The sequence below is a fragment of the Pseudophryne corroboree genome, chromosome 1 (genome assembly GCF_028390025.1).
Source record: "Pseudophryne corroboree isolate aPseCor3 chromosome 1, aPseCor3.hap2, whole genome shotgun sequence".
In the NCBI taxonomy this organism is placed as follows: domain Eukaryota; kingdom Metazoa; phylum Chordata; class Amphibia; order Anura; family Myobatrachidae; genus Pseudophryne; species Pseudophryne corroboree.
The window spans coordinates 777,822,613-777,844,970 of NC_086444.1; the positions used below are offsets into that span (position 1 = coordinate 777,822,613).

The following is a 22,358-nucleotide window of genomic DNA, read 5'->3' on the forward strand; positions in this document are numbered from 1 at the left end:
TTGTTTTTAGGAAAAAATACTACGGAGAAATGGGAGGTACTAAAATTCCTGCTAGCTAAAAATACACTCAAATTTATTCCTACGAGCAGCAAAAAAAGGAATAAAAATCATAAACCGATGTGGCTTAACAAAAAGATAAAGGAACTTATGGGCAAGAAAAGGCGAGCATTTAAAAAATACAAATCTGACGGGGAAGCAGAGTCATTTCAGCACTATAAGGAATGTAACAAAATATGCAAAAAGAAAATAAGAGCGGCTAAAGTAGAAACTGAAAAACTAGTAGCAAAGGAAAGCAAAGCGAATCCCCAAAAATTATTTAAATACATTAATAGCAAGAGATTAAAGAAGGAGAGTATAGGCCCTTTAAAAGACAAGTTGGGGGTCTTAAGCAAAAATGATAATGACATAGCAGACACACTAAATGAGTTTTTTTCAACAGTATTTACTAGAGAGGACCCAATTCAGGGACTAACACATAATCTCAATAATGAGAATATCCCACTGATAGGTACTTATTTAAGCGAGGAAGCAGTCTGTGACCGATTAAAACATTTAAAGATTAATAAGTCACCAGGTCCCGATGGTATTCACCCAAGGGTTCTAATGGAGCTTCACTCTGAATTTGCAAAACCGCTATTTTTGATCTTTAAGGATTCAGTAATATCAGGTATGGTTCCCAAAGACTGGCGTACAGCAGAAGTAGTGCCTAAATTCAAAAAGGGAAGTAAAGCTGAACCAGGTAATTATAGACAGTTAGTCTTACATCTATAGTGGGGAAAGTATTGGAAGGTAGTCTAAGAGATAGTATTCAGAAGTTCCTTGAAGCCAATAAGGTGATTAAAAGGAATCAACATGGGTTTATGAAGGACAGATCCTGTCAAACCAACTTACTTGGCTATTATGAAACAGTAAGCGCAAACCTAGATCAGGGTAAAGAGGTGGATGTAATCTTTTTAGATTTTGCCAAAGCATTTGACACTGTACCACACATGAGACTTATCTACAAGCTACAAGAATCAGGGCTAGGAAGCACAATATGCACTTGGGTCAAAAACTGGTTAAATAATAGGGAGCAGCGCGTTGTGGTTAATGGATCTTTTTCAACTTGGACTGAAGTGCTAAGTGGTGTGCCGCAAGGCTCAGTATTAGGACCGCTATTGTTCAATATTTTCATTAACGACCTAACAGAAGGTCTAGAGAGCATGGTGTCAATTTTTGCAGATGATACCAAATTGTGTAAAGTTATAAATGCGGAGGGGGATGCTGAGTCGCTTCAGAACGACTTAGTTAAACTAGAAGCTTGGGCAGCGAAATGGAGAATGCGCTTCAATACAGACAAGTGTAAGGTAATGCACTGTGGTAACAAGAACAAAAATAACACCTACCTACTAAATGGGGTAAAATTAGGGGATTCTGTACTGGAAAAGGACTTAGGTGTCCTCATAGGGGATCCGGTCTGAAGATCGACAGTATCTAGGTCGACAATGTTTAGGTCGACCACTATAGGTCGACAGTCACCAGGTCGACATGGATGGAAGGTCGACAGGGTTTCTAGGTCGACATGTGCTAGGTCGACAGGTCTAAAGGTCGACATGAGTTTTTTAAAAAAAATTCTTTTTTTGAATTTTTTCATACTTACTGATCCACGTGGACTACGATTGGAACAGTAATCTGTGCCAAGCGAAGGCACCATGCCCGAAGCATGGCGACCGAAGCGAGCCATGCGAGGGGACGCGGTGCACTAATTTGGGATCCCGGTCACTCTACGAAGAAAACGACACCACCCCAAAAAAAATCCTCATGTCGACCTTTAGACCTGTCGACCTAGCACATGTCGACCTAGAAACCCTGTCGACCTTCCATCCATGTCGACCTAGTGACTGTCGACCTATAGTGGTCGACCTAAACATTGTCGACCTAGATACTGTCGATTTGATGAACCACACCCATCCTCATAGTTGGCAAACTAAGCAGTAGTACCCAAAGTAGGACTGCACCAAAGAAGGCTAATAAGATATTAGCATGCATAAAACGGGGAATTGATGCTAGGGACGAGAGTATTATACTCCTATTATATAAATCACTTGTGAGGCCACACCTTGAATACTGTATACAATTCTGGGCACCTTACTAAAAAGGATATCCTGGAGCTAGAAAAAGTTCAAAGGCGGGCGACCAAACTAATTAAGGGTATGGAGACGCTGGAATACGGGGAAAGGTTTGCAAGACTAGGCATGTTTACACTGGAAAAGAGGAGATTAAGAGGGGACATGATCAACATTTACAAATATATAAGGGGACAATATACAGATCTTGTGCAGGACCTGTTTTTGGTTAGATCAACACAGAGAACCTGTGAACATTCGCTCAGGTTAGAGGAGAGGAGATTCCGCACAATACGGCGTAAAGGCTTTTTTACGGTAAGGACGATACGTGTTTGGAATTCCCTGCCTGAGGGAGTTGTAATGGCCGCCTCAGTCAACACCTTTAAGAATGGGTTAGATAAATTCCTAATGGATAAGGATATCCAGGGTTACGGGGCATAGTCACGCACTATGGTTATTATAAAAAAGAGGGGTAAAACGTAACGGCAGTCATTAACTTCAGTCAAAATTTTATACAAAATAATCGTGCATAGGAGACCACAAATAGGTTGAACTCGATGGACAATTGTCTTTTTTCAACCTTAGATACTATGTTACTATGTGTATTATGCATGAGAATGTGACTTTGTGTGTGTATAATGCATGATAATGTGACAGTATGTGTGTATTACGCATGAGAGTGTGACAGTGTGTGTGTATTATACATGAGAGTGTGACTTTCTGTGTGTATTATGCATGAGATTGTGACAGTGTTTGTGTGTATTGTGCATGAGAGTGTTACTGCGTGTATATTATGCATGAGAGTGTGTACAGATGTAGCCATTCTCATCTTACTATGATGCAGCATTCTACATCAAGCATGCTACACGGTGTGCCAGACTGACTATTTGCAGCCACTGATCGTTCTATTAATTCCATTATGAATTAATGGAGCTATCGCCGGCTGCGACTAGTCGCAGCTTGGCATGCCATGTAGCAAGCCACGATGCAGAATGTCACATTGCAGTAAGATGAGCATGGCTGCATCTGCATGTGTGTATTATGCATGAAAGTGTAACAGTGTGTGTGTATTATGCATGAGAGTATGAGAGTGTGTGTATTATACCTATATGAGAGTGTGATAGTGTGTGTATTGTGCATGAGAGTGTGACCGTGTGTGTGTGTGTGTGTGTTATGCATGAGTGTGACAGCGTGAGTATCTGTGTATTATGCATGAGAGTGTGACTGTGTGTGTATATTGCATGAGAGTGTGACAATGTCAATGTATTATGCATAAGAGTGTGACAGTGTGTTTGCATTATGCATGAGAGTGTGACAGTGTGTATGTATTATACATGAGAGTATGACAGCATGTGTATCTGTCTGTTATGCACGAAAGTATGACTTTGTGAGTGTAATATGCAGCAGAGTGTAACAGTGTGTGTACAGTAGCAGATCTTGCCACGGGCAAGCAGGACTTTTGCCCGGGGCGCCGCCTTCCGGAGGGCGCCGGCGCCATCTGGAGGGCGCCGCACCATGGCAAGATCCGCTGCTGCTGTACCCCCCGTGCCGCTGCCCACTGTCCGCTGCGAAGGAAAACTAGACGCTACGCGTCTAGTTTCCCTTCGTCGGCTGCCCGTTGTGAAGGGAAACTAGATGCTACGCGTCTAGTTTCCCTTCCTGGAGAGGACCTTTACTGTAATGATGTGCGGTGCGCGTTGACGTCATCGCGCACCGCACAGCAAAGGTCCTCTCCACGAAGGGAACTAGACGCTTAGTGTCTAGTTTTCCTTCGTGGAGAGGACCTTTGCTGTGCGGTGCGCGATGACGTCATCGCGCACCGCGCATCCTACTACAGTACAGGGGGCATAACTGACCACGCCCCCTGTATGAAGCCACGCCCCCTAATGCCGCCCGGGGCGCAAGAAGCCCCGGAACCGGCCCTGTGTGTGTATTATGTATGAGAGTGTGACTGTGTGCATTATGCATGAGAGTGTGACAGTGCGTGTCTGTATTATGCATGAGAGTGCGACCGTGTGTGTATGTGTATTATGCATGAGATTGTGACTGTGTGTGTGTGTAATGCATAAGAGTGTAACAGTGTGTGTGTATTATACATGAGAGTGTGACTGTATTTGTGTATTATATATGACATTTTGACAGTGTCTGTGTGTGTATTATGCATGAGAGTGTGACTATGTGTGTATAATGCATAAGAATGTGACAGTGTGTGTGTGTGTGTGTGTGTGTGTATTATGTGTGAGAGTGTGATATATTATACTGTATATGAGAGTATGACAGTGTGTGTATATATTATGTATGGGTATGACTGTGTGTGTATTATGTATGAGTGTGTGACTGTGTATTATGCATAAGCATGTGGCTGTGTGTGTATTATGCATGAGAATGTTACAGTGTTTGTGTATAATGCATGAGAACGTTACAGTGTGTGTATTATGCATGAGAGTGTGACTGTATGTGTGTACTATGCATGAGAGTGTGACAGTGTGTATGTATTATGCATGAGAATGAAACAGTATGTGTACTATGCATGAGAGTGACACAGTGTGTGTATATTATATATGAGAGTGTGACAGTGTGTGTTATGCATGAGTGTGACAGTATGTGTATTATGCATGAGAGTGTAACAGTGTGTGTGTGTATTATGCATGAGAGTGTGATAGTGTTTGAGTGGGTGTGTATTATGTATGAGTGTGACTATGTATGTGTGTGCATTATGCATGAGAGTGTGACAGTCAGGGGTTAAAGTGGGGGGGGGACGAGGTGGAACTGATGCCGCAGAAGTGCAAAGGCATCGCACAGCGGCGATGCCTTTGCACTTCAAGAGTAGCTCCCGACCAGCGCAGCTTTAGCGTGCTGGCCGGGAGCTACTCGTCACTCCCCGGCCCACAGCGGCTGCGTATGATGTCACGCAGCCACTGCGGGCCGCTTCCCGCACGGTCCGGCCACGCCTACGTTGGCCGGACCGCGCCCATGAAACGTCGGCCAAACGCCACCGTTCCACCCCCCGGCTGCAAGAAGATTGACAGGAAGGGGGCGTTTCTGGGTGTCAACTGACCGTTTTCAGGGAGTGTTTGCAAAAACGCAGGCGTGTCTGGAAAAACACAGGCTTGGCTGGGCGTTCGCTGGGCGGGTGTATGACGTCAAATCCGGACACGAATAGGCTGGAGTGATCGCAAGCGCTGAGTATGTTCAGAGCTATTCTGAAACTGCACAAACTGTTTTTGCAGAGCTCGGCTGCACATGCGTTCGCACTTCTGCTAAGCTAAACTACACTCCCCAGTGGGCGACGGCATAGCGTTTGCACGGCTGCTAAAAACTGCTAGCGAGCGATCAACTCGGAATGACCCCCATAGTGAGGTGCGACGGCAGCTCACATGTGCAAATGCCTCTGCCTGATTGAGACGCTGACAATAGGGATGGAGCACTTGAAGTGTCACCATTGGCATATAAGGTGAGGTAATATAAGAGGTCAATGGGATACAGTACATATCGCTTACCAGACTTACAGTAAATAAAGAGGAAGACGGCCTAATAGGGAGTATTACATTTTCAGAGAGTACATTGTGTAGTGGATGATATTGAATATTATACTATTCTGCAGGCCCTGTATGTGGCATATTCTACAAGGGATGGCACTGTAATGTGGCATAATATGAACTGGGAGCACTACAAGGTGGTACAATATGAACTGGGGAAATTTCAAAGTGGCATAATGTATTCAGGGGACCCTGTGGGATAATGTGAACTGTGGGTATTATGTGACATAGGGGGTTATTCAGAGATGAATGCAGAGCTAGATCTGTGTTCATCTCTGCACAGGCTGGGGGGCCACCCAGCTCAGGGCAAGGCCGCCCCGCATGTGTGAGGCTGCCCCCTGATGCGTCCGCAATCTAATTGTGTATGCATCACATCTAAGGTTGACTCCTGGCAGCACAGGTTGGCTGCACCGTCAAGCGGTCATCTGACATTATTTTATCGGATCAACTGCCTGTGACATCACACAGCCGCCCTGAAAACGGTCCTGGCTCGCCCCCTGTGCGCCGCATCCCAAACGCCGCGTCCTCGCCCCAAAAATCCCCGAAAATGCAGACTTCCTGGACCCAGGTGTCTGGATCCGATGGCTTCAGCTTACGCAGACTAGCTGGTCCCTAGAACCATTATGATTTGCCACCGATTGTTGCGACGGTGACCTAAGACTTTGTCCTCAGACGCAGCACTCGGATGCTTGCTAATGCAAACAGGAGACATCAATCTTCTAAAGACATATCCTGCTGTATTAGAATTTTAATGACACGGATTTGCACAGCTGCTTCTTTGCGGATGAGCAATCGCTTCCAAACATGAATCAGCCCGTAAACACGCAGCCCACTATCAGTCAAAACTCATATAATAAACTCTGCAAATAACATGGAAGTTTTATTGAGGTTCTTAGCGCGTATTACACCAAACATGAGCAGATCTCCCATTTCAGGTTGAACCCCATCAGACTGTTTCATTGACATACTGTATTTGAGAAAAAAATTATTTTTTTTAAATAATTTAAAATGTATGCCATACTTTATTTTTATTATTTTCAAGTCTAATTACTCACTGCCATTTAAATGCTGAAAACTGGCCTTTATTTTTATCATTATGGCAGGTGCAATACGTAAAAAAATGTAGCCTATTGTATGTGTCAATGCCCAGTAATTTCTGCGTTTGTGCTCTGGCACATTTTTGGTTTTTAGTGATACATGCCTATTTAGCATCAGCCTCATATTGTTTATGTTCATTTTTACATGCTGTGGGTAAAAGACGTTAACAAGGACAGGGCCAAATAGCCTCTCAGCAACTTTGGAATTGCAGCATGTTCTATCAGTTGTGTTACAAGTATTATGTAAATATATTGTAATACCTGGTTTAACCCTTGTGACACCTGGTCCAACACTTTCCACAATTCCAGCTCCTTCATGACCAAGGATGACGGGGAATAGACCCTCTTTAAAATGAGTACTCACTGCATGAGCATCAGTTCTACAGACTCCCGTGGCAACGATCTTAAAACACAATGCAAGTGAAAGATTAGAATAATCACAGAGAATAGAAGCTCGGGTATTGCTGGCATCCACCCTGCCATAGGAACCAACAAGATTTATCATGCTAAGCTCCACCCTAGCTCTGTCTATCCCATTTGGTAGGTTTATACTCACATCTTTCCTCTGCCTGAGGCTAACAATTCGCTGCATTAATGTTTAACCCGGTGTCATTGAGGTTGGATCATAATGACCCATCTCAACGTCCTTGTAACAGCTTTCCACCACAATGATACCGGGTTGAAGCTGATTAGACCTGCTTCTCTGTCATTTCAGGGGTGTGTTTCAGCCTGCATCCATACTGTGTAACCAAAGGCTTATCCAGAAGGTTGATTACCGGTCGTCCGATATCTGCGTCTTCGTCCACAATCTGCGGATCTCAGATGCCTCCACTGGACATCTTAATACAAATCCTGGTGGCTGTGACATTAGCATATTTTTGCACAGCAGCTGTATACTAAATCACAAATGTGACCCGTGTGCAGGCACACTGTGGACCCCCTCTTTCCTGGCAGCAGCTGCAGCGCACACAACACTGTAGATTCTGGCTGTGTGCCAGAGTCTACATGTAAGTGTTGAAGACTTGCGCACAAGTACTTAATCCCTGTGTCCCAAATGTTATTATTTAGGGCTCCCAAATCCTAATTGCCCAGGGCCCCTCAAAGCCTTAATCCATCTTTGCCTGAGATGCTAATTTGTTAAAACTAATTTAGGCCATAGATTGAGCCTACCAAAAAGTGACAACTGTCTATTCCTTATCCCAAATCAGTAAATGGACAATGACCATGTCACTTTGCTAGTTTTATTTTACAACTTTATGGTACAGTAATATTTGTTGTAGGTTTAGCAAATGGCTATCTGGCTCTAATCTTGGTGGTCATTCCGAGTTGTTCGCTCGCTAGCTGCTTTTAGCAGCCGCGCAAACGCTAAGCTGCCGCCATCTGGGAGTGTATTTTAGCTTAGCAGAAGTGCGAACTAAAGGATCGCAGAGCGGCTACAAAATAATTTTGTGCAGTTTCAGAGTAGCTCCATACCTACTCAGGGTTTGCGATCACTTCAGACTATTCAGTTCCTGTTTTGACGTCACGAACATGCCCTGCGTTCGGCCAGCCACGCCTACGTTTTCCCAGCCACACCTGCGTTTTTATCTGGCACGCCTGCATTTTTCCGCTCACTCCCTGAAAACGGTCAGTTGACACCCAGAAACGCCCACTTCCTGTCAATCACTCTGCGGCCTGCAGTGCGACTGAAAAGTTTCGGTAGACCTTGTGTGAAACTACATAGTTCGATGTAATTGTACGACGCGCGTGCTCATTGCGCCGCATACGCATGTGCAGAAGTGCCATTTTTTTGCCTGATCGCTGCGCTGCGACTGAAATCTGCTAGCGAACAACTCGGAATGACTTATCTTTAAGCTAAGTGCACAGCTATACAATCGTTGGACAGTTCTTTTGATTCCCGACCTGTTCATGAGATATCCTATATATACACACACCTACATTCATGTTTATCAGAAGAAAACAGGTTGCATCTGAAGATCAAGTTCTATGGGCTTAGTAAAGTTCCTCAGATGCATTGGTACAGTATCGGGAAAAAGTGTGTACGTACTATCAACCCTTCTATCAGATGCTTTCGCCCATGCTCCTCCAGCAGCAGATACTGTATTTTAGACAGATACGTTTTGTGGATTTTAGACAGATACGTTTTGTTCGCACAAATCAGCACTTATGGTATGATGAGGACTTATGGTACTGTACATATAGTAGTCTAATTGAAAGTACAATTGCATCTGAAATTGTACAATTGTGCCTCAGGAGCACACAATCCTTCCTAGATAAACACGGATTGAATTCTTCAAGTGACATTGGTTAAAGCAGCCATTAGCAATGAGAGCTAGGGCTACATTTCATTTGTGCTGTACTTAGTGATTTAAGCGGTAGACTTTTACTGCAATTTTGCAACAAGTCCTAGAAAATTCTATGTGGAAAACAATAATAAATCATCATTACCTTTATCCGAACTTCGTGATCTCTGGGGGGAGCAACTTCTATCTCCTCCACGCTGAAAGGCTTCCCTGCCTCCCATGCTATTGCTGCCTTACATTTGATAACCTGCCAAGATGCCAACAAAACAGATTATAGTTTACAGTATTATGCTTCAGATTTTTTTTAAAATGCAGCATGATTCATTACAGTTTATATGGAACAGAGGTTATGTATGCAGTGTGTTAGTGGAAAAACAAGAATATCATTGTGCAGCACCATCCAAGCACGTTTCACATTCCTTTAAGATCATAACTAACTGGACTGAAAACATCCTTTTTGAAACAAAAATGATATCACTTTAGCTGACCTCTGTAGATGGCCTCACATTTTCAACATTATACGTCAACAGACCTCTGCTTAATGTACTATCCACTGTACGTTGAAGAGTAGCTTACTTTATTGTGCATTTATATTGCCTGACTCTGATGTGCAGACACACTTTCACAGACATTCCGATCGTGCAGAAGTGAAATGCTTATTTGTGGTTGCCAATATTTTCAAATAGTTTCCAGAGGTATCCAAGCATGCCATGTATAATACTGTCTCCAAACTCTGGCAACCCCCATTGTATCTCATACTGTATACTGAAATATTTCATTACAAAATAGGCATATTATTTAGCAATTGGTCAATACTGAATAACAGGAATATTTCCAAAGATAAACATTTCAGGCATAAATCTTAATAATCTGGTAATTGCTTGAACATTGAACTGTTTGTCAGGTTCCAACTATTATTCAATGGTCCAACCATTTGAGGTTGACAATAAAGGACTGAAAAGTTCTTTAATTTTATTACAGACAATGGTTCTGATGCAGAGTAAGTACTGCACTTTGCACATGTGCAAAATCTTTCTCTAATGGACGAAACAATGGTGGGCATTCTGAGTTGATCGCTAGCTGCATTCGTTCGCAGTGCAGCGATGAGGCTAAAAACCGGCACTTCTGCGCATACGTATGCAGCGCAATGTGCACGCGCGGCGTACTATTACAACGAACAATGTAGTTTTACATAGGGTCTAGCGATGCTTTTCAGTCGCACAAGCAGCCGCAGAGTAATTGACAGGAAGAGGGCGTGTCTTGGTGTCAACTGACCGTTTTCAGGGAGTGTTCGGAAAAACGCAGGCGTGCCAGGAAAAACGCAGGCGTGGCTGGGTGAACGCAGGGCGTGTTTGTGACGTCAAATCAGGAACTGAATGGTCTGAAGTGATCGCAAGCGCTGAGTAGGTTTGAAGCTACTCAGAATTTGCACAAAATCATTTTGTAGCCGCTCTGCGATCCCTTCGTTCGCATTTCTGCTAAGCTAAAATACACTCCCAGTGGGCGGCGGCATAGCATTTGCATGGCTGCTAAAAACTGCTAGCGAGCGATCATCTCGGAATGACCCCCCATGTGCACTGCAGGGGGGACAGATATAACATGTGCAGAGTTAGATTTGGGTGGGGTTTGTTCAAACTGAAATCTAAATTGCAGTGTAAAAATAAAGCAGCCAGTTTTTACCCTGTACAGAAACAAAATAACCCACCCAAATCTAAATTTCTCTGCACATGTTACATCTGCCTGCCTACACTGCACATGGTTTTACCCATTAGAGAAATTTTTTGCTGCTGTAATCAGGTCTGAATTAGGCCCTTAGGCCTAATGCATGTTTGTTCAATTGGGAAAAGATACAGCTAGAAAAAAGGACACATTTAAGCCTGGAAAAGAGGTGTAAATATTGGATGATTATGACAGCCACCAGTACTAGCGAATTGCTTGTGATTGGCTGTTTGCAAATTCTCTACTGATGCTTAGTGTTATTTTATTTGCTGCTCTGTATATATTATGTTTTTTGCACCTGTGACCAGAGTTTAGCCAAAACCTTTTTTTTTATATTTGTAGAGCCACAAACAAAAAAACAAAAACAACACAAAACATAATAATGACTTAGGTAATGTAGACTGATCACTGTTTGCTGTGTTCTAAGTAGAAGTTTAGGTTGTCTGTGTATTTTTAGGATTTGGCCTAGTGATTGCTGCCCATCTGCTCTGGATGCCCTTACTGTCTCCTGATTGTGAACCCAGTGAATGGATAGTGGAGCCTCATTTGGGCTTTATACCAAAGGTTACCCAAGCATACTCCACTGCACATGCATTACTCCATCTGCCCTCTGACTCCATGCTCACAAGGGCAGAGCTTGGGACTAGGCAGCAAAGAGAAGACACTGTTGGGACACCTATGTGATAATACTACCTTGATGTACCAAATAGTAAATGCAGGGACAGGAGCTCCAAAAAGTGCCTATCCCTGTGATGCATTCAGATGGTCTCTTCACTTCTGTATCGGGAATCCTGCACATGCGTGGTCTACTGACCATGTATGTCAATCAGCCATTGCTGGGGAGGGTTCTTCCGGAACCCTATACCAGTAGTTATTGATGAGTATAGCCCATAGGGTACAGCTGCTAACACCATCTTCAGATGGCATTAGTTGCGGGGGCCAAACTTTGGAATGCTAAACATTCCGGATTTTGGTAAATCTGACAGTTTCACATTCTCCATAGAAACCTATAGGAGCTATGGCTGTTGTCTGAAATGGAGGGACTGCATCAGATATCTATGATACCTGTGTGTTTCCTCCTTCATACATTGGGGTGCTACTTAATGTTTTAGGGTATCCTAATGTGTTTTCTTGGTATATTCCAAAAAAGCAGTAATTAATGATAAATAGGCCCCTTTTGCCTCAACTCTGCAAAGCACATTGCATAAAAAATCTAAGTATTAAATGGCATTTATCAATATATTTAGCTTTGTGTCAAATGAGAATGGAGAGATCATTTTTTTCCTTCTGTTTTCAAATTCGACTCATATTAATTAAAACTGCACCGATGCTTCTAACAAAATATATACTATATAGCAGGGACTTGCAGTGAGGTTAATGGATCAGGAGGCACTGGCTAGTACCAGAGCCAGATTTACACATAATACTGTATATATACGGTTTATGTGGGCAATATACACAGGTACAGCAGTATATACTGGTGGATATTCGGTGAGTTTTGATCAGAGATGTGCAGAAAAGGAAGGTAGGTGAGACACTAAGTTACCTGCCATAGACTTTTTACTCCAGAGTTTTGACTATAAAAATTATTACAATAATATAAAGAAGATATTTCTAATATAGTCTTTGTAGTCTTCATATACATTATAAAGTCAAAACTCTGGTGTAAACCATTAGTATGACAGGATAGGCTCTGCCTCACCCCACCGCACGTCACTGCTGTACTGTATATGTAGGAATTATATTATTAAACACCCAGCAGAAATAAATCCAGTGATAATTACATTTAGTTAATCTTCCTACTGATAACAAGAAAATTATTTTGATTTATTTTCTGTTACTTTCTGATAGAAATGTACAGTATGTTTTTTTTTTCTAACCTACCAAACTTTGAGTTGGATGGCTAATAGATCAGTTCAGTTGTTCCCTTTCTTATTCTCTAGAATAGTGTTTGACTGGAAGACTTATACCGCTTTTACACCAAAATCCTGGATCTGACCCGTGATCTGGAACTCAGCATTCGTTCAACTTCACCCTGGCACCGCTGCTGTCTGCATAGAAGCACAGACAGCAGCGGAGACTGTGTGCCCTGTCCTCCAACATCCCAACTGCCCACAGGATGCTATGGATTCTACCATTGCTGTATGCGAGTCCAGGGTCAGATGACCCAAGTTGCCCATTTACACTGCCTCTGAAGACGGGTTCTACCTGTGTCCAACCCTGGTCAAAACTTGGGTAAGATTGCCAGGTAAATCAACCAGGGTTATTTTTGGTTGGGCTGTTTACACTGACGGCTGAGCCGTGTCGACCCGGCAATAGCGTGATTTTTGGGCTTGGTGGTAAAGGGGTATTATGCTTACATATTAGTAACAATGATGCTAAATATTTTCAAGATAATTCATGTTGTAGAGTATATTTGTAAATCTTGTTTTCTACCACAACAGCAGAACAGAAAACTGTAAGAGGGGTGTGCAATAAGTTTCCGGATGTGCAGTGCATAGCTAGAGTAGACATAATCTGACTGCCTGGTTATAATTTCTTATGAAACGTCAAGGCACATTACTGTATATAAGCAGCACTGCACACAGTCAGCATGTTCACTTCCTTCACTAACTCGTTATGGAGCTCTACAGAGGCCACTGGAGAACCATGATCTTCTATGACTACAAGAGTTTTGTACCATCGGCGAGCTGCTTTTGGAGAGAAAGCACCATCCTGAACCTCTGTGAGTGGTTTGCAGAATTTCGGCACGGCAGCCGGTGCCTGGAAGATGAGGAGTGCTGTGGCTGACCTGTGTCCTCCATCACACAAAGTTTTTCTGGCCCATGACTGCATGCAGCACCTTGGTTATCTGCCATACAGTCCAGACCTGCCCCCTGCGACTTCTTTGTGTTCTCACAAATCAAGCGCAAGATGCATGGAATTCATTTTTAGTCACTGGAAGCTGCAGTGGAGACCTTCATCCAGCATGTAGAAGACATAGCTGCTTGAGACTAATGCAGCTGCATCACCAACAGGGCCGGTTCTTGCCCTTGTGGCGCCCCGGGCAAAAATATAGGGGTGTAGCTTCATATGGGGGCGTGGTCAGTTACGCCCCCATTTTCCCCCCTTTAAGCGTCGCTGAAAGAAAAAAAAAAGTATACTTACGATCCCCGCTCCTGATTCCAGACCGCTGCAGACCTCCGCTGGCGCCGCTCTTTTCCTCTCCTCTCCTCCGATCTATGGGAGAGACGTCAGTCATGACGTCTCTCCCAAGGCACAGCATAGACACTAGAGGTCAATTATGACCCCTAGCGTCTGTGCCACAATGCTGTGCAGTGCGCAATGACATCATCGAGCACTGCACAGCAAAGGTCCTCTCCACGAAGGGAAACTATATGCGTAGCGTCTGGTTCCCTTCGCAGCGGGGGGGCACTGCGGGGGGACAGTGGCGGATCTTGCCATGGTGTGGCGCCCTCTGGAAGGCGCCGGCGCCCTCCGGAAGGCAGCGCCCCGGGCAAAAGTCCTGCTTGCCCGTGCCAAGATCCGCTACTGATCACCAAGTGGTTTAAGTGCATGCAACTTTGCATAGAGTCCTGTAGCGAAAACTTTGAAAAAAATGTAAGGTTCACTTTGTTAGTAGATATAATACTTTTTGTGCATACGGAAACTTATTGCACACCCCTGATATAATGGTGTCTATACATCATTAAAATTAATTTTTATTTTGTTTTGCAGATTCAAACTAAAATGTATACAGTTGATTTCTAAAGACATAATTGCCACTGGTTACACTAATGCTGCTTTCACATCGCAAAACCTGCTTTTGAAACGGTTCTCTAAACGGTTCTTAAAACGGGTCTGAGCAGTTAAACCCCCTTAACATCGCATGTTGTAACCAGTATATTATCATTTCATTACCGTTTTGGTACCTTTCACACTGAACCCGTTTCACCCATAGAAAACAGTGGTTGTCATTATAAATGGACTTTTCTGGCCCACACATTATTAATAATTATTAATTAATTATTAATTATTTGTATAGTTGTACGATGGAACCCAGCAGCTTGAAGCATTTTAACCATGTTTTTATATGAGTGCATCCTTGACTGTCCCAGTTATTTGTCTGCATATTTCCTCATCCCCTCTGATTCTTAGTAGCTCCCTCACCTCTTCATCACTCCAAGTTGCCATTGTATAATATATTTGCAGTAAGAAAACGCTTCTAAACCCACTCTCATGTGTCTGATGTGTTTTTCCTCTAGCTTCCTGCTTCTGCCTGGTGACATCACACATGGAGACAGCCTATTACCTCCTGTGGCTTGGAAATACCGTTTCAGAGCCTTTCACACTGCACAGTGAAACGGTTCTGAAACGGGTAGGACCCTGCTTTTTAACCGTTTCAAAATACCAGTATTTTGAAAACGGTAAATTCAAGGTGGCCCTGTCACATTGCAGCTAGAACCGTTTAGGAAGGCTGAAAAATCGGCAATTTACCGGGTTAAAGCTGCGGTTTGAAAGGGAGACAGAAGACTCTTTTTAATGAACTGTTGAACCAGTATTGTATAATACTGTGTGGTATGTTCATGCTCCACACTTTACCTTTGCAGAACAGTTGCAAAATATCTTATCTATTTTAACTACATCTGCATACCTCTTCCCCCACCTTCATTGCAATGACCTGATCACTGTACACAAAAGTCAAGGTTAAAGTTGTGTTAACTGTATGCAGTAACAACCATGTTCATTATATAGCAAATGGTTGACTTTCAATGAATGGACTAATGTTCAAATAAAGAATTCTGAAGACAGCTAATGTTTAGAAGCAAACTGATCTTGTGATATTAATAATCGTACGCACCATCAGACAGGCAGACCAATTTTCTGGCAGTGTATGGCAATATCACATACAGTAACTGGTCTATCTTTATGATGGTGAGTTTTATCTCAGCGTAACCAGCAAAAATACATTTATGAAGATGGGTTGCAAATTAAATACTAAGCAAACTGCCATTTCTGTATCTGTGGCCACTTACACAGACAGAGTGTGGATGGTATTTTATGTTCTGGAAGCAGCTTTGTTACTGGTTTTTGTTTTTGTTTTGTGCTTTGTTTTTTGTTTTTCATAAATTGTTTCTAGGCAGGAATAGTAATAGGGATCTCTGAGCATGCAATATGAGAATGGTTGTTTCAAATAGAGTTCTAACTTTGGGACTGGAGTTCTCTCATAAAAGTACACAATAACCCTGAAAAATTTACTTAGGTTAGTTATTAACCAAAACATATAGAACTGCAGCACAAATGCTCTTATGTTACTAAAGTATGTGCATATTTTCTTTGTTTAATGGCATAGTATATAAGTGGAGAGGAGAATTTACAATGGCTGATGATAAGTTGGGCAGATCAAGGTCATTTTTATATTTTAAAAAGGACTTGAATAAGTCTTGTCTCTATTTATGCAGGGCATACACTGTCAGTTCAACTGTGTCAGACCGATAAACTGAAAACATCACATTGTGTGTCCATACACTGAGATATTTAACAGTGTATGGCCACAATATTTGCATTTCTTTCCTGGAAGGAAACATTTCCCTGTTCCTCCCTTGTGAAGGAACAGTGGAAATTTAGGGGTCTATTTACTAAGCCTTGGATGGAGATAAAGTCGCTGGAGATAAAGTACCAGCCAATTAGCTCCTATCTGCCATGCTATAGGCTGGGTTTGACAAATGACAGTTAGGAACCGATTGGCTGGCACTTTATCTCCAGAGGCTTTATCTCCATCCAAGACTTAGTAAATAGACCACTTAGGATAGTCGGCAGCAGCAGCAAATGCACTGCTAAATGGGGCCAACCACATCTCAGATCTATAGGACGTGATGGACTATTTCAGTATGTCTGACACACTAATAATTACTAGTCAGTCGCAGGTGCACACTGTACAATTATCTGGGCAATCTGTTGACATTCCCATCATTAGGGCTGCATTTAGGGGTCAGGCCACCCCTAGACACAACATTATTGGTCACCCCCCCCCATCATGTCACTGACCCCTTCATGTTGGGGCCTGCCAACTGCCAAAGCAACACCAACCTCTCCCCCCCACTTCCACCACCATAATTTCGTGACCATTGCCCACTCCTATCCTCACCAGTTATAAAACAAAAAAAATAGTCTTAGTGACACAAAAAAAAAAGACTTCATCTGGCCATCACCCTAGCAGGGCTCTCGTACAAAGGAGCATGCTGCGCCTGCGATCGCCTCCGACATGTGGTCGCATAAGTGTATGGGGCCCTTTAGTATTTCAGCAGTGATGCCTCCCTCATCAGAATCCACAGCACTTTATTTTTGTTAATGAGTATTCCAGACACCCCTGGAAAGTGAACACCTGCATAGATTGTTATTTTAGTCAACTGGGAGCAAACACTGGTTTCAGTAGTGTATAGTCATCTAGAAACGAGGAATGGTCTGAGGAAATAAGTGGGGTCTCTGATAGATCTGGGTGTGTTTTCATTGGTGTTACCTACTTTTTCCATACTTTACAATTCGGAAAGTTGGCAGACATGCATGTATAGTTTGCAGTGGGTTTAGGGTTTGAAATTAATCATTTTGTTAAGTTATTTTCTTATTTAGCAACACACTGTGAAGTATGTTTCACTCATGTATAGTAGGGTGTGGATAATTGGGTCGTCAGTAACTAGGTCGACAGTCAATAGGTAGACATGTGCGTTTTCTTCGTAAAGTGACCGGGAACCCCAATTAGTGCACCGTTCTTCGCCCCCTTCCCCTTCCTCGCTTTGCGCGCCATGCTTCGGGCAAGGTTACTATCCCCAATCGTAGTCCACATGGATCGTAAAGTATGAAAAAGTTCATGTGTCGACCTAGTGACCATGTCAACCTAATGCATGTCAACCAATAGTGGCCGACCTAATGAGTGTCGACCTAAAGACCGGATACTATGTTGTCAAGCTGTAGTAGACAAATACTGTACTATGAAGCTGTAGTAGACAAATACTATGAATCTGTATAATTATGTCTAGTAGAATAGGTTGCCTTTGCAGCATATGTAAATAATGGTAGTTTATAAGTAAAGGAGAACAAAAGGCAACAAAAAAAATAAAGGCGATGAAAAGCCAGTTTTTATATATACTACCTCACTCTGTCGGAAGAGCATCTGCACAACATATTGGTCACTTGATGGCTGTCCTATTTAAAGCATGCTGGATGTCTCCAGAGATTATACACAGTCTATATACAGTGTAGATGCTAAATAATTTGCTATACTGTAGGCTGTCACTAGTCACTGTTACTGCACAGCATAGAACAGTGGAGAAGTATTGGGAAATCTGTAAAAATGTTATTAATGTTTCTGATATGTTCATTCAATTTGTCAATGTGCCGTGGCTACACTTTTTAACACATACATCACATTCTTTCACTAAGTCACCTGCTTGTTGGCTGCATGCTGACAGTTCAAGGTGAATGGTGTACAACATAGTGGCTAATAGTCGTTCATACATGTTTTTCACTTATTTGTACAGCTGCATCTGGTATGGTTTATACATTGTACTCGTATGTGTTGCTTTGCCACAACCCTTATTTTTGGGCTATTGTTGCTCTGACTATGGAGCAGATATAGAGATAAAGTGGACAGACATAAAGTACCAGCCAATCAGCTTCTAACTGTTATTTTTCAAAAACAGCTTCTAATATGGCAGTTAGGAGCCTGTTGATTGGCACTTTGGCCCAGATTTATCAAGCCTTGGAGAGTGATAAATTGCACAGTGATAAAGTACCAACAAATCAGCTCACAACTGACATTTTTAAAACACAGCCTGTAATATGGTAGTTAGGAGCGGATTAGCTGGTACTTTATCAGCGTGCAGTTTATCACTCCCCAAGGCTTGATAAAACTGGGCCTTTATCTCTGTCCACTTTTTCACTCTCTAAAGCTTAGTACATAGACCCCTATCACATTTAAAACTTCCATAGGAATGCATGGTGCATATGCACGCCGCGTCTAGTCACGGAATGCTGCGGTTATTCATATAATGTTCTATATGAGGGTCAAAAAAGCTGTACTCCAATATCTCTTACCACTGCTGTCCCAAAGCATGATTGTATATTATTCACACTTTAAACACCACTACGGCGCATATGTATCAAACCTTTTAAAAGGGATAGGTGGAGAAGTTGTACATAGCAACCAATCAGCTTCTAGCCAGGGGCGGATTGGGAACAAAAAGCGGCCCTGGAAAAATTTGTAATAGTGGCCCCACATGGGCAGCACCAGAGGTGTAAGGTCTAGCCATGGGCCATGTCAGTAGCACCCTCCCCCCAAGACTTTCCAGATAGTGGGCATGTCCAGCATCTAGGGGGAAGTTAAAAGGAAATAAAATTAAATATTATGAGCACATTATATGATACACCTTTAGAATTTAGGAAACTATATAATTCTTTAGAAAGATATATTTTCTTGCTTATTACACCAACCGTATCCCAATCACTATTCACTCAATCTTATATGTCAGTCAAGCAGGCAGACAGAGCATACACTAGATCATCTGCAATCACAGACTAAGTGGCAAAGTCATTTTCATATATGCAAATTATTTTGCATCTTATTCATTATGTCTATAAATAGGACCACATGTACTCAAACAAAACAGGCCCCACGGGTGCGTCGGCCCACCGGGAATCTTCCCTGTAGACCCTATGGCCAATCCGCCTCTGCTTCTAGCTATCAGAAACTGGTTGCTATTGGCAATTTCACCTGCCTGCTTTAGAAAGTTTATTAAATCTCCCCTATTTTTAAACTTTATACACTTCAACCACCACATGGCATAAAGGGGGAGATGTATCAAACTTTTAAAGAAAAGTGGAAAAATTTCAATCAGCTTCTAACTATCATTTTTAGATATTATCAGGTACATTCTATAAAATGGTAGCTAGAATTGATTGGTTGCTGTGTCTTCTTTAGCAGATTTGATACATTTCCCCTTTATACTGATGGGTGAATACAGCTGTAATCCTCATGTGTATGTTCTCACTGCAGAGGTGGTTCAGTTCTGGTCACAACTTACAGTAGGACACAATGCATGCTCCGGACCCGTACTGCATTGTCAGATGTAGTATGGCTGCAGACGTCAGTTGTTGCACAGTCTGCAGCTGTTTGGTGGAGGGGGTGGCAATGGCCTCAGTTTAACAAAATGGAGGCTTGGCACCTCTGTTTTATGAGAGTACTGAGGCCAGGGTCTCTGTCTTTTCTGATAGAGGTTTCCTAGCCTCAGTGATGGAGCTGTGATCCTGCTGCATATCTGCTTATATTACTTGGAAGCAGCGGTGATGCTCTTTCTGTCCACATCTGAATCACCCTCTATATCTGTGCAGGTTTCCTCCTACAATCTAAAAATGGCTAGGTAAATTGCAGACTATTAAACTAGACCATAGTCATGTTTGTCTACTCTATCAGAATGTCTAGGAGACTCTAGACTTTGAAGAAGATCTTGTGGGATCCCACGAGATTAGGCAACCTTTCTGCATTGAGGTAGCTTTGTCTCCTCCTGAACAGTGCCATGAATCATGGAAATAGAGTTTTGTAGTATGGGCCAGCTGTGAAGACACTATTTGCAGTGCCCCCCTCTCAACCCCCCCCCCCCCCCCCCCCCCCCTGGGACCTCCCCCTCAAAGGTTTCCCAGAATTGGGCACTGACTGATCATAATGATAGTGTCTGTAGAGCACTGCATACTAAGATGGTCCATACTGTATAAATAGAAAAAAATAAATATATGATGCACTTTCTATAAACAACAAATGACATATAATAGTGATTAATATATGTATATAACATACTTGCCTACTTTTGAAAAAGCATTTCAGGGAGATTGTGAAAGTAACACCTATCGGCGTGGGCGTGTTCTGCTATATCTGAGAGGCGTGTCATGAAAATGACTTACATCCAAATGTAAATGAGCCCCAAAGTTAGTAAGATCTACTTGTTGAAGAAAAGACTCTTATATTTTGCAGGATTTGTTCGTGTATTGTGTTTTACAAGAGGTTCCATATACTGTAACCACAAGAAACCTTTAAAATGCATGTAGCCATAGGGATTATTGTGCCATATAACTAATGCAGGGAAATGGTGCTGCTGATACCATTTAAATGTATGTATCTACTGTTTGATTTCTTTTTTTTTTCATGGAGATTGAGGGACCATTCAGGGAGTGAGGGAGTTTGCTACTACAGGTTGAGTATCCCATATCCAAAAATTCCGAAATACGGAATATTCCGAAATACGGACTTTTTTGAGTGAGAGTGAGATAGTGAAACCTTTGTTTTTTGATGGCTCAATGTACACAAACTTTGTTTAATACACAAAGTTATTCAAATATTGTATTAAATGACCTTCAGGCTGTGTGTATAAGGTGTATATGAAACATAAATTAATTGTGTGAATGTAGACACACTTTGTTTAATGCACAAAGTTATAAAAAATATTGGCTAAAATGACCATCAGGCTGTGTGTATAAGGTGTATATGTAACATAAATGCATTCTGTGCTTAGATTTAGGTCTCATCAGCATGATATCTCATTATGGTATGCAATTATTCCAAAATACGGAAAAATCCCATATCCAAAATACCTCTGGTCCCAAGCATTTCGGATAAGGGAGACTCAACCTGTATTTCAGGGAGTCTTCTGCAGAATGAGGGAGGGTAGGCAACTAAGGTATATAATAAGCACACAAATAACATTTAATAACATATTTTTCATAAAATCTTCTATTAAACATTTAATATGTAGCACCATTTGTAAATAATGTACACTTTACTAAATTATTTTCAAAAATTCCCAGTACTGTACATTGATATTTTGCCAAAACTACAAACAAAAAAAAATTGCTTTTTTTTAAGTAAAAATGAACACATTGCTATGATTTCTAATTTGAAACTACATTATTATGTAATAGACTTTGGTAAGTGAATCATGATAGTTACTGTAATAAAATTCACTTGTTTTATTTGGTACAATATGTCATTGGAAAGACACTGCTTTGAAAGTTGAGGTTATACAGTATATAGAACTGAAGAGTAAATAAATATAATACAATTAATGGAGAAGAACAGACTGGTTTCCTTACTTGCCCAACTGTGCTCATGGTGACTTGTCCCTCTCTCTGATACGTTGCAAGTTGTACAGTACAAGCTGCTTGTCCTAATGCACACTCAGAGTGGTGCCTGAGATGGGTTAAATATCCTGCTGTATTACCAGCCCATAACCCTCCCAGTTCCCCCCTTCCTAGGCCTCCTCCCTCCTCTTGTTACTACACTACTGATAACACCATAGTGTTTAAAAGACAGTGCTAGTCATAAATGTAAATACAGTATAATTGCACCTATTGTTAGTGGCTTCCACCATGCAATTTGTTGCTCTATATACACCATTTGTGTAGCTTGATCACACATTGAAGGAATATGATTTTTATGCATGTTGTGTGCTTGGTTTTGCGTTGCACACAAGTGTAAATGTGAATGCAAATGGATTTCAAACAGAGGGGCAGATGTATTAACCTGGAGAAGGCATAAGGAAGTGATAAACCAGTGATAAGTGCAAGGTG

General features: G+C 42.1%; 1 protein-coding gene across 1 annotated transcript in view; it reads right to left on the reverse strand.

The window, feature by feature from the left end:
• Window positions 1–21,985, reverse strand: part of LOC134910127 (all-trans-retinol dehydrogenase [NAD(+)] ADH4-like) — a 62,758-nt gene extending 40,773 nt beyond the window's left edge. Inside the window, exons 1-3 of the mRNA XM_063917808.1 lie at window positions 21,882–21,985; window positions 9,190–9,291; window positions 7,003–7,144 (exon numbers count right to left, since the gene is read on the reverse strand). Of these exons, the coding sequence (XP_063773878.1) occupies window positions 7,003–7,144; window positions 9,190–9,291; window positions 21,882–21,899 (262 nt within the window). The 5' untranslated portion in view covers window positions 21,900–21,985. The remainder of the gene's footprint in view (window positions 1–7,002; window positions 7,145–9,189; window positions 9,292–21,881) is intronic.
• Window positions 21,986–22,358: the final 373 nt, after the last annotated feature.